This window comes from Dysidea avara, chromosome 4 (genome assembly GCF_963678975.1).
Source record: "Dysidea avara chromosome 4, odDysAvar1.4, whole genome shotgun sequence".
NCBI classification, from domain to species: Eukaryota; Metazoa; Porifera; class Demospongiae; order Dictyoceratida; family Dysideidae; genus Dysidea; species Dysidea avara.
Window position 1 is genome coordinate 22,174,099 of NC_089275.1, and position 12,298 is coordinate 22,186,396.

Below are 12,298 nucleotides of genomic sequence, written 5' to 3' on the forward strand. Positions count from 1 at the left end.
TCACAGTCTTCTCTACTGTCTTACATCATAAGGAGTCTTGTACTTTTGGAAATCATGAATGCGAGACTAATTGAGTAAACATTTGTCTGACTATAATGCGTATAATATTATTCTGTGTGTTATATTATGATGTGGTCGGGAAGAAAATTACACATCCATGGAATTTAATGAAATACCTAGTGGATCCATATGGTGAACATTCATTTGGGTACAGTGTGAAATCATACTGATGGTGAGCAAGGATAGTTTACGGACAAGTATGCATGTCTATAATATACACTACATTGCTGCTTATGAAAAGGGTACAGCCTTCAAAAATCCTGGTTGAAAAAAGTTGTGAAATCAAAGGTGGTGGCCATGAAATGGCTGCAGTGATGTTGATGATAATCTATATAATTTACTGTCCAAACAGTGTTGTCTATAAGAAGACATAGAAATAAAATTGGCAACTATTAAAACTGTGTTTCAATCTACTAGCGTTTCGTTTGATGTGTGGAGGTCTCTTATTTGCGAAGAAACCTGGTATCAGGTGCCTTACTGGTAAGACACCCCACAATGTGGCCTACAGAGTAATGCAATTAGCCTTTTGTGGACAATTAGTATTTCGCACATCAGTAAACACCAAGCGATTGCGAGCAGATTATTACAAAGAAATTACACTCAGGTACGCTGTTATCGTGGGTAGCTCTGTGGATTTATACCGAGACCATCGTGGTACAAGCCATTAATTCAGTTTGTGGCCTTCGCCATATTAAAGCACGCTCTGTAGACCAAGACAGCCATGTTGGCACTGGCTATTCCCATTTGCTGCCATTCACACGTATTTATAATGCCTCAAACATACTTTTTATCGACTTTACAAACCTTCAGTTATTCGCGCTTCATGCCGGCTTGCGCAACCTCACCTCTTGCTCGCTGAAATACCCTAGGTGTTTACAATGGGAACTCTCTATACTAACTCACTGCTTCTACGCCATTGTCTAAAACACTTAGACAATCACAATAGGCGTCTTCGAAGGATTTAAAAAACATCGGTAGGGTCCGCAATCCGAAAAATCAGAGTCAACTTCTACAAATTAATCCCCCTACCATTGTGGGATGTTCATTGTAGTATCCCATTGCTTGATCCACCATGAAACCGGAGGCACGATTGTTGTCTTCACAGAAATATTGTTTTCAGTATTTCGCAAGATGTAAAATTTATTTTTAAAATTTCGTGCTCCACACATAGGACCGGATGAAACTTGCTACTTAGCCAAATGGTATCCAGAGTTGTTGTAGTTGAAAAGTACTCATAGAAATAAGTAAATGACTAGCTGGGTGCCCGGCACAGGGTTGCTTTCTTTGAAAAAACAGACAAAGAGATACGACGTTTCGAATTCAAACTGCCCTACCACCCAGGGCAAGAGAAACCAACTCTTCCTCATAGTGTTTCGATACGGTTGGGTGCATAGTCTGTCTATGCTGTTAGTTTGGAAAAGATCTGAGACTTCTCACCATCTGGGTGACGAACGTCAAAATTTTCTGCAGCATCAAAGAATTGTGTCGCGCTTTCTAGCCATTTCCAGCGCCTCTGCAGCCACAACAATCATCAATTATAAACTAAAACTATGGCAAAAGATGTCCCTGAACGTTTGGTAACAGCGGTTGTCAATTATTATTTCATCTATGGCTTCCACGCCTCGTTCTAAGCTATGCATCAAGGGAGGCAGCAAAATCGTCCAAATGTGACTTCACCTCTCACGCTCCACAGCGGCTTCAAATCTTCACTAGATCACCCTACATCACCATTATGATGCAAAACATCCAAAAACAAACCGAAAAAAGCACATAATCTGTCATTTTTGATTCGAGCTGGGTGGAGCTCCTGGTGAGCTGCTGGTATACTGCATCATATGAAATCACAGAAACACCAACTACCACTACTACCAAACGTTTTGATCCATCATTTATCATCATTCTAAACAAAATTAAGTGACCAGTGTGGCATCAGAAGTACTGGAAAGCACTTTGGTACCATTGAGAGAATCACTTGAAATGACGCACGAAAATTTTGACGTTCTTCACCCAGATGGTGAGAAGTCTCAGATCCTATCCAGACTAACAGCATAGACAGACTATGCATCCAACCTTATCACATCACTATGAGGAAGAGTTGGCTTTTCTTGTCTTGGCTGGTAGGGCAGTTTGAATTCGAAAATTTGTGTTTCGTTTTCTGCTTTTTGAGAGAAAGCGACCCTATGCCGGGAACCCAGTGAATCATTTGCTTATTACTGTGCGTACTTTTTAACTACATTAACTCTAGATAATATCTAGCTAAGCAGCAAGTTCTATCCTGTTCTTTGTGTGGAGCACGAAATTTTAAAAATAATATTTGCATCTCACGAAATACTAAAATCGATATTTCTGTGAAGACAACAATCGTGCCTCCGGTTTCATGGTGAATCTTGCAATGGGATACCACAATGAACATCCCACAATGGTAGGGGATCGATTTGTAAAAGTTGATTTTTCGGATTGCGGGCCCTAACATCGGTGACGTCAATAATTACCTCGGCTGCGCCTCGGTAATTATTGACGTCACCCAGGTTTTTAAATCCTCGAAGACACCTATTGCGAGTGTCTAACTATTACTAAAGCTAGACAAAATAACACTTACTAGCTTAACCTTAGCACAAAATTGACCTTAAAGCTATATATACAAGTATAAGAAAAAAATTGGAATTTTAAATTTTAGGGACAGTGTATAATGCTGCAATAAAAAGTACTGAAACAAGCTGGATCGGAGTAGTACGTAATGTCCAAATACTATAAAACAATAAGAAGTGAATATCCCTACTGTGCTGTTTCTTATACTTGTTTGTGAAGTTTTTTTTTGCAAGCTCATGACCACACTGTTAAAAATAAGGAGTAACTGTTACTCCCCTAGGGGAGTTCCCAGTGTAGGGAGGATTTAACACCCCTATATTTTTGTGGAGAGTAACTAACACCCTGCAAAGGAGTAACAGGAACCCTTTGAAAAATCTATTGTAGGGAGTTTTAGTTACTCTAGGAGAGTTCACATAAGCATGCAAGGTGTTTCCTTTACTCCATGAAATTCTACAAATGACTCCGTATAAAATCTCAAATGATGTTAAAGACATACAGCAAAACTGTAACAAAATGTTTACAATATCCAGCTTTATAATATTGGAAAGTCACTCAAGAGATCAGTAGCAAGACTTCATTTCATCATCAGCAAACGACACTTCACTGGAGTTACTGCCTGTCACATGACATGTTATCAGCTGTAGTAAATAGTAGTATAGTAAAGAAATATTCAACAATCACATACTTGTTACCTGTATGGCTGAAGGTACATCATACGCAGTTGCCAACCAAGTTGTAAAAACAATTCTGCCAGACCAGCAGCATTGGTAGTGTAAACTAAAATAACCACGGTTGCTATCATGCAAACAGCACATTTTTGCTACCTGGAGTTCATCATTCATTTTTGTTTGTCTACTTGTTCACTGATTTCCTGTGGCACCTGTAATATATGTTTACAAGTTGATGCACAGTCACTGTATGTTAGCACACTTACTGGATGTTGTTTAAATTCTATGTTCTCAGTGACATTGAGACATCCGTGCTTATGTGCTTACGTAACTATAAACATTATCTCCTTACAGGTCTTGGAAAGTTGATGAAGTCGAAGACACACAATGTACATTGTATCATAAAGATTCTTGTTAACTGCAGACGATATATCTTACTAGTTAATTCCAGTGAATCTGCATGTAATTATGTAAAGACACTGACAATGATACAGGCTACTGACCTTACCAGCAATATCATTGTGTCCGGCTGCTAACGTCAACTGAAAGCAGACGGACATGATATGTACGCCATGTTTAAGCTAGGTGGCTTTCCTCTCCTCCTTCAAGTCTTCAACTTCTTACACACTGAATACTAGTAGCTAGCGGTGAGTGGGCTGAATACTGTACGTACTAGCCAGTGATACGGCTGAGTCCACCGAATTTTATTCTTTTTCCCTGAGTCTTGAACTATTTCTGCTGTGTCACGATAAGGCGCCTAAACCCTCACGAGCAGTGGTGACTTTCGTTGGAACCAGTTTAATAAACCCGGCGTGTCACACGAGACCACTAAGATATGAGCTCAAACGTGCCTGCAGAAAGAATGAACGAGATAGTGAACGTCCAGTAATTATTCACGAACAAGTAAACACTTTAGTATCACCTTTTAAGCACTACAATTCCTCAGAGAAACAAACCGCTTTCAACTACTCAACAGGGTTCTGTTGTTAAAGAAGCCGTTTCTATGGTAATACTCTTCACTCTAAATAATGCGCTTGTAATATAAATGGTATTTAATAATTATACATACGTATTTCAAAATATTCTTGACTCTTGAGTAACAATTCGTCCTCCTGCTTTCGTACTGTCTGTTTCCTTCACTATGTCTTGGTTAGTCTGTAAATGGCTGCCATTGAAAAGGAAACCTAAATAATTACTTTCCTTTTTACATTGAGTGGCTAGAATTGAACTGGCTAGTTAATGGAGAAAATATCATAGTGAGACAGCTATACTAGTGGCTCTTCATTCAGTTCAGCTATGTGCATGGCCTCAGTAGCTAGCTATATATATATATACTGGCTCACTGAGTTCACCTTAGTTACTAGCTAGCTGGTAATGGGAACTCTTCAGTTTGGTGCTTTCACTTACTTGGAGTTCTCTTTACCCTTAGTGAGTTACTGTTACTCTCCTAGTAATCCGAACTCCCCTTTTAGAGTAAAATATTTTACTCCCATAGTTACTGCTACTCCCCTGTTTTAACAGTGCACTAAATATCTGCTGAGTTACTCACAGCACTAATTTATACTAGATTATGACTAATACAATAACAACTGATCAGTGGGCGTGGCTCTACATAAGCCTGCAGACAATAATGGACGTGGATTCGTGCATATCTACATGGGCGTGGCTACCATATGTCTACAGACAGTAATTTACGTAAGTGGGCGTGGATTCGTGCATACCTACACACTGATGAATGGACGTGGCTACCATGTCTACAGACTGTAATTTACGTAAGTGGGCGTGGCTCACGAAAGAAGCAGAGCTACGCTATGACGTGTGGTAACACGTCCACATTTAATTTAGCACGTGGGATCAGACTCGAATAATCTGTAAAGCAGGACCTGGATGACCTGACTCGGTTTAACATTGTTACTAAATAAACTATACTTATTGACTTACACATTGCTATATAGTTCGCCGTGAGTTGCTCTCTCTGATCGATATCAACACGTATGCGTGTGTTTTGATTGGTACAACGGTTGCCAGTAAAGGCTCCTTATTTCTCGGTCAGCCTGCTTATTAGGAACAGTGAAAAACTGTCCATCACGACAAACTGGACAAACTTCGGTAGCTTTCTTAACGTTATCCAGACAAGATTTACAGAGGCTGTGCACACATTGTATAGTTATAACCACGGAGTGACACAAGTACTTAATACATGTACACATGTAGCTAGAGTAATGTGTGCAGCTTTAATGGTGTGTATTGAATTATTTGTGGATGATATTTGTATACTCTCCCCAGTATGTTTTTAGACTGAAATTGAACCTAGCAGATTTCCTCAAAACTCTATAACTCATTACTGACATATAGGTGACAGGGTCAATGTGAAATTTGAAGTATGCAATGCAAGGATGCCATTCTGGAATTCTTGAGGGATGCTGCCAGAATTTTTTTAGATTTTAGATATCCTCACCCTGAGATAAGATTTTTATAGACTATCTTCACTATACATGTGCTGCTACAGGCAGTGGCCCATTGATTATCCAATTTTTCCATTACCTGTAGAGGTGACTGTTCTATTAGAGTATTTTGTCTAAAGTGTGTGTTCTATTAGAACAATTGAACAGGGCTGTGTATATTAATGAATGGGCTTCTATTATCCGAAATTTTCGATTATCTGAACACACTCAGGGCCCAACAAGTTCGGATAATAGAAGGAGCACTCTATTAATGTTTAAGAGATACTGACATTTAGTGCTGATCATTATGAAGCATGCAGTAATAATACACTTAGGGTGGTTGACTGTTCTATTAGAATATCTCAGTATGTAAAATCAATTCCCTGAATACATTACTTGACAAATTTCTGAAAACTTAGAACACACCATTGGATAGAATAACTTACGTGAATGCTGTTGGTTTTATTTCCTTGAATTGGAGCCCAAGCAGGCAAACAAACACAAAAAGAATTCATATAGCATCATGCTGAACTGGGAACTTCCATCAATCAATGTATAGAAAATTTTATATTGGTGAAGCAATTGTAAATGATATCAGATTATAGAGGTGTTCTGAATTGTAGAGGTGCCATGTTGGATTAGAGAGTGATTTTGATGCTCCAAACCTATAATGTTAAGTACAAATTTCAAAAGGGTTTACCCCCAGACTATATAGCCCAGAGGGTAGGTACAGTGTGGACTGGACTACTGGCACAGGATGGCAAACACGCTTCACTTTTAATGCATTCCTTGTCAGAATGTATATTAAATTTTGTGCATGTTGACTGTTGCATTAAGTTAGTTGGCTTAGTGTCATATTTTTCCATAGTCATGACAGAGCAGAGAAAATCATCAAAATTGCATGAACATTCCTTAGAACCTATTAGTTAAGGGGCCCTCTTGAATATAGCCATTATTAAAATTTATTAGCAATGCAGCCATTTCTTGTCCACCACCTTCAATTTCACAACTCTTTTCAATTGCATCTTTTTTAGCATAACTGCTTTGTTTTTGTTTCAGATTTTGTATCTTTTTGTATATACCCTACATGGCCAGCCATAGGCAATGTGTTGCAGGTCTAGATGACCTAGCTTAATTGTTTCATTACTTTGTGATCCCTAGGTAAAAATTGTAATTTTTCCTTATACTTGTATTACATTATAGTACACATGTATATGTGTCAAAACAATACAATTATATCATCTGTCTTATTGTCTGTAGATAAGAAGAAATGAGAGTAAAAACAAACTCCAAAGCCACTATCTGCATGTCAGTTAATTCATTTCAACAACCTGTCAACAGTACAGCAGCTACTAGAGGTGTACCGGTACCAAATCAATATCGGTATCTGTGAAAAGTTGACATAAGTACTATACTTGGTAGCACAATGGTTAACGCATGAGTCTCAAGTTGCCAAAGTTGTCATGATGGCCAGGGTTCAATTCCTGATTTGGTTTCTTTTTCTTTTTTACACACCTTTTTCATAATTTTTCTTTCTTTACAAAGCTTGTAGTGACCACCTTTTAAGCTTTCTGCCACACTTTTTAAATGTTTGTTGTAGTGTCCATACTGAAAACCTTTTATGTTCAGGTATAGAAAACCTCCCTTGTTTCACTACTTTTTGCGATCTATATTCAAATGTAAAATTTTAAAATTTTCCTTAAATTTGTTTAATGCACTTGTTGTGTTTACATTTTTGTAGTAACATGATTCATTAGCATTGCATACCGCATCAAAGGAAACAATTTACTCACACTAGTAAATGTGTGCCCCAAATATCAATGACTGAAATGTATATAGTCACCATTTTATCACTCATTATACAGCATTACAAATGAAGAATACTTTATGAGAAGTGCCCCTGCAATCAATGTAGTCATTATGGGAATTACTTTTGAACATGTGCCCCGACTATCAATTGTGAAGTAGCCATTTCACTTCAGTTACAACTATGTTCCACTTGTTAGAACATTACAAATGAAGAACAGTACCTGCAATCAATCCAGTCACACTACGGAAAATAAAGCACCATAGCCATGCCATGCGTTACCACCAATCAACACTTAGGTGGTAGTGGAAAAAGAAATGGTACACAAAGGAGTACAACAGCTTCAGCTTCCCCACTCATGTAACTTTAATAATATTTTGTAGTATGTAAGTGATTATAATTAATTGTAAGTAAGTAAGTGAATAAGGCAGCTGTCCTTTAGATCTTATAATTTTCCCCTTAATGTGTCTGTACATGTGTTAACATGTATGTTGCGATGTTACATCTGTACATGGTAGGTCCATGTTGTGTGTATCGTAACTGGCGAAAAGGCATGTCTTGGGCTGAAGTGATGTCAAACAGCAGGCCTTAATTTAATTTTTAAGGTGCTGAGGATAAATGTCCTTACATATTCACAAATGTACAGACATAGCGTCAAATTGTACAGACATGAGCTAGAGGAGCACTTTGTATAGACTGCTGGAATTGGAATAGGGAGTTTTCATTGAAAGTTTTGAGGTTAAACACAACCACATAGCTGCAACATATGGTCATAACAGCTGCTGGTGATAGCAGTACACAAGGGGAGGTGGCATTGGTAAATCCTTGGGTTGGGAAAATGTAGTATCTCCTAGCAACCAAGTGACATGCAGTTATTGTTAGCACTACAAACATGCACACATCAGCTTTTATGGTACCACTATTGGTTTTGCAAGGACATGGGTGTCCGCCCAAAACCAATTATGTGCAGACATTGTGCTATTTGCGCGGATTTTGTCCATTGACCGCACGTTAATTTTGTCCATTGACCGCACGTTAATTTAAGGCCTGAACAGTGAAGAATTCAAGCCCGTAACCTTATTCATAGTCTAAGGAAAAGTTAGAAGTTTTATAATCGAGTATATAGGGATCATAGAAATAAAAGGCAATGGGCCATTTACACCTGCAGCTATACTAGTGCACATTTAATTCCTACTTCAGTCACATAGCTACACATGACCAATAGTACGGTTGAGGGTGTTGATGACATCACTTGTGTCATTGCTATGATCCCATACTCAAAAATATAAAATTTCTTTGTTTACTGTTTTTATAATGATGCTAAAAGCATTATTTTACCAGTTACAAATAATTTAGTAACGGTTACAAGTCAATATCCTGGTATTGCCTTCCATTGCTTTTACTAGTGTCCTGTCAAATAACAAGGAAGGAAGCCTAAGGTCTGAGATGTGTATATGCTTGATTAATTGTTAATTCATACTACTAATGACCCAAATCACTTTAATTTGTTGCTAAGCAATGGTACAATTTTTACAACCTACATTAGTGGCCAAGTGTAAACATTCCAAGGGAAATTCCCTTTGTGTAAGAGAATTCATAAAGTTGGTCCATAAGAAGGACTCTTTATGGCAGTGCTCCTGATAATGGTCACACAACTTCCAGACAAATTTACCATTGTCTGACCATACTTCCATTTGGCAGGACATACTGTCCTATCAAAGGAGACCAAGCCCAGGTAACAGCTGTCACTTAGCTGCTATATAAAATAAAACATTCAGGCCACCCAAATGAGTGACCACACAATGTACCTAGCAACACAAAAATCTATCCAACACAACAAAGGTACTGCCTACTGCCAACATTTTGTAAGAATTCTTATCAGAAGCACTGTATACTTATGCCTACAGCACTCAAGCCAACCTTGACAATACATTGGAAATTCCTAATGAGCATTATATTAAACAAGACATTTTGTGTCAATAAGTAGTTCATATTTGTGGGCAAGTGCAAGGCAGGGTACTATAATCCCTGCTCTTGTCATGTTACTACTTAGTACACTTGCAAAATCCCTTTACTATAAAATGAATAAAAAATATTGCAATGTTTATTACTAAAATTAAGCTTGCATACTGAATGCATACACAGAAAAGTAGCACCTATATATATACGCTTACAGTTTACTAACTTGAATGAAGATGCATTCGTCCTTGATATACTGACAAGTGGAGGTATTCTTAAATAGATCTTCGTTAGAGATAAATAGAGGAACTCCATGCCCGTATGCAGCTTTCATTCCTTCAATAACTCTACCAGCAGTTTCATCTGGGGTGTCATCATCATATGTGACGGGACATGAATGATGGTTGCTGTCACTGATTTGGTTCAGTAATCCTATCTCAAATGCTCCCCTCAGTGGCCAAGACAGTTCATCATCATATGGACCCTTCATGATAACCAGAAACACTGACATGTGAGTCCCCTTACCAGCATCGTGACCAGAAGCCAAAACATACAAACTCATTTTGTACCCATTATTGTGGCTATAGAAGCTGTCGCTGTACCATTTACTACTATTACCGCTCCTTTTGTACTTGTTGTATTGGGACATCTTCATTGTAACTGGACATACGAGTGTTGACGTGGTAATCAGATGTATGGAAGAATGTGCTGGAGCAATTATCTTATCAACTGATATGCTCTTACTGATCAGCTGATTCACCACCAATTCTAAATTATTGATCCTTTCTGACATCAATTCTTCAGTTTTGGCTAGTTTACTTTTGGTCAATTGTAAATGCTCCTCTGTGCTTTCTTCTTCATGTGCTTTTCTCTTATTACGCACAATCCCCACCTCGCAGCCTACATTGTGGTACTGACACTGGATCATCTCTAGGGGACACTCCTTTCTGTGGGCTTCCATGTCTTCACGAAGAATAGTCCCTACCTGACAATCGTTGGGACAAGGCAAGGGAAGTTTAGAACACTGCTCCTTGTGTTTGTTCTCGATAAATTGATGTTCACCTCTAATGTTGCAATACTGACATTCAATCTTGCGACGTGAACAATCTGCTTCAACATGACTAGTGAGTCCCTGTCTTTGTAACAACTTCCCACATTCGTTAGGGCAGTTTATATCCATATATTGGCAACCATTATCATTTAGAAGGTGATTGTTGATGTTATTTACTTCACCCTGCCACTCACAACCTCTCTCATTGTTAGTACACATCACGTAAAGGCTTCTTATTTCTCGGTCAGCCTGCTTATTAGGGACAGTGAAGAACTGTCCATCGCGACACAATGGACAAACTTCGGTAGTTTTCTTGACATTATCCAGACAAGACTTACAGAGGTTGTGCCCGCAACACACAGTCAATTGAGAATCTCGACAAGGAAGGTCGCATATTTTGCAAACAAAACGATCATGGGGAGCGGCAACAAATTTGTGGTCGTATCCACCAAGGCAATGTTGAGTAGTCTGCGTAACTAGATCTATTTCCATAACTTCAATAAATCAGTAGCTGTAAACCAGCCGCTGTAAACCAGCCGCTGTAAACCAGCCGCTGTAGGCTGTATACAGTATCGCTTTTTGCGAGTCGGTTGTCAGTCGTACAAAAATTCTGAATAGGACACGTGAAAAACAACCAATGATAGGCGGCCAGACAGTTTCAAATTCTTTCGAAGTATCTGATTTGCTGTTTTTCACGTGATATCGCCAGCGAAATAAATTGTACAATGTAATTGACAACCGTCTTGCAAAAAGCGATTCTACTCTAGATTGCAAGACAGTTGTCAGTTATAATTTATTTCGCTGGCGATACTACTCTAGATTGCAAGACGGTTGTCAGTTACAATTTATTTCGCTGGCGATATCACGTAAAAAACAGCCAATCAGATACTTCGAAAGAATTTGAAAATGTCTGGCCGCTTATCATTGGTTGCTTTTCACGTGAGTCCTATTCAGAATTTTTGTACGACTGACAACCGACTGGTAGTGGTAAAACCAGGAACGGAGAAATAGGAAACGGGAAACGAGAAATGAGTGGAAATGGAATTCCTTCGTTGCAGAACACTCTTCATTTGTAATTGAAGGGGTAGCAGAGCACAGATTTTGAACGAGCAATTGTTCCTTCCAGGCTTGCTACTGTCACTAGAACAGCCAACAATAGCACAGTTAACCATTGTATTCACAATACAAATGCTGTTAAAACAACAATCACTACCGCAACGTGGTTCAACAATATGGCGACCGTAGGTGTGCCCTTTACGGCATTATTCGTTACCATGGAAATGAAAACGCTCTATTGAAGGGATAGCAGAGCACAGATTTTCTCACAATTTTGGTGGCCGAAGTAGCAGTGACTGCTGTATTAGAGTGTTTTGCAATTCAATTGCTAAAAATGATGACTGTATTAACAGAATGGCAATTGAATAATATCTTTGATCAAATTTCTGATGGTGGTGGTATCAGTGGCTAGATTATAATTATAGTCAGCTAGCAAATGCACTACCACTATTATGACATTAATGCTTAAATCCAAGTTGGCATGTATACCACTGTATTATTTTAAAATTCTCAGAAGCTCGTAATGACGTTAAACCTGTATAATGCTCTGATCATTCTGTAATAGAGCAGTCACTTCAACTTAAGCCACTGATACCGCCAGGGTGATATGCATTATCCACCAACAGAAATTTAATTATTACTGTGTAAAAGAATTTACAAACAC

At 38.5% G+C, this 12,298-nt stretch overlaps 1 protein-coding gene across 1 annotated transcript; it reads right to left on the reverse strand.

Annotated features, from left to right (window-relative positions):
- Positions 1-9,650: 9,650 nt before the first annotated feature.
- LOC136254331 (TNF receptor-associated factor 4-like) lies at positions 9,651-11,156 on the reverse strand. Its single transcript, XM_066047010.1, has one exon. It carries the CDS (start codon positions 11,068-11,070, stop codon positions 9,739-9,741), a length of 1,332 nt encoding a protein of 443 aa, XP_065903082.1. The 5' UTR covers positions 11,071-11,156; the 3' UTR covers positions 9,651-9,738.
- Between the last annotated feature and the right edge of the window lie 1,142 nt (positions 11,157-12,298).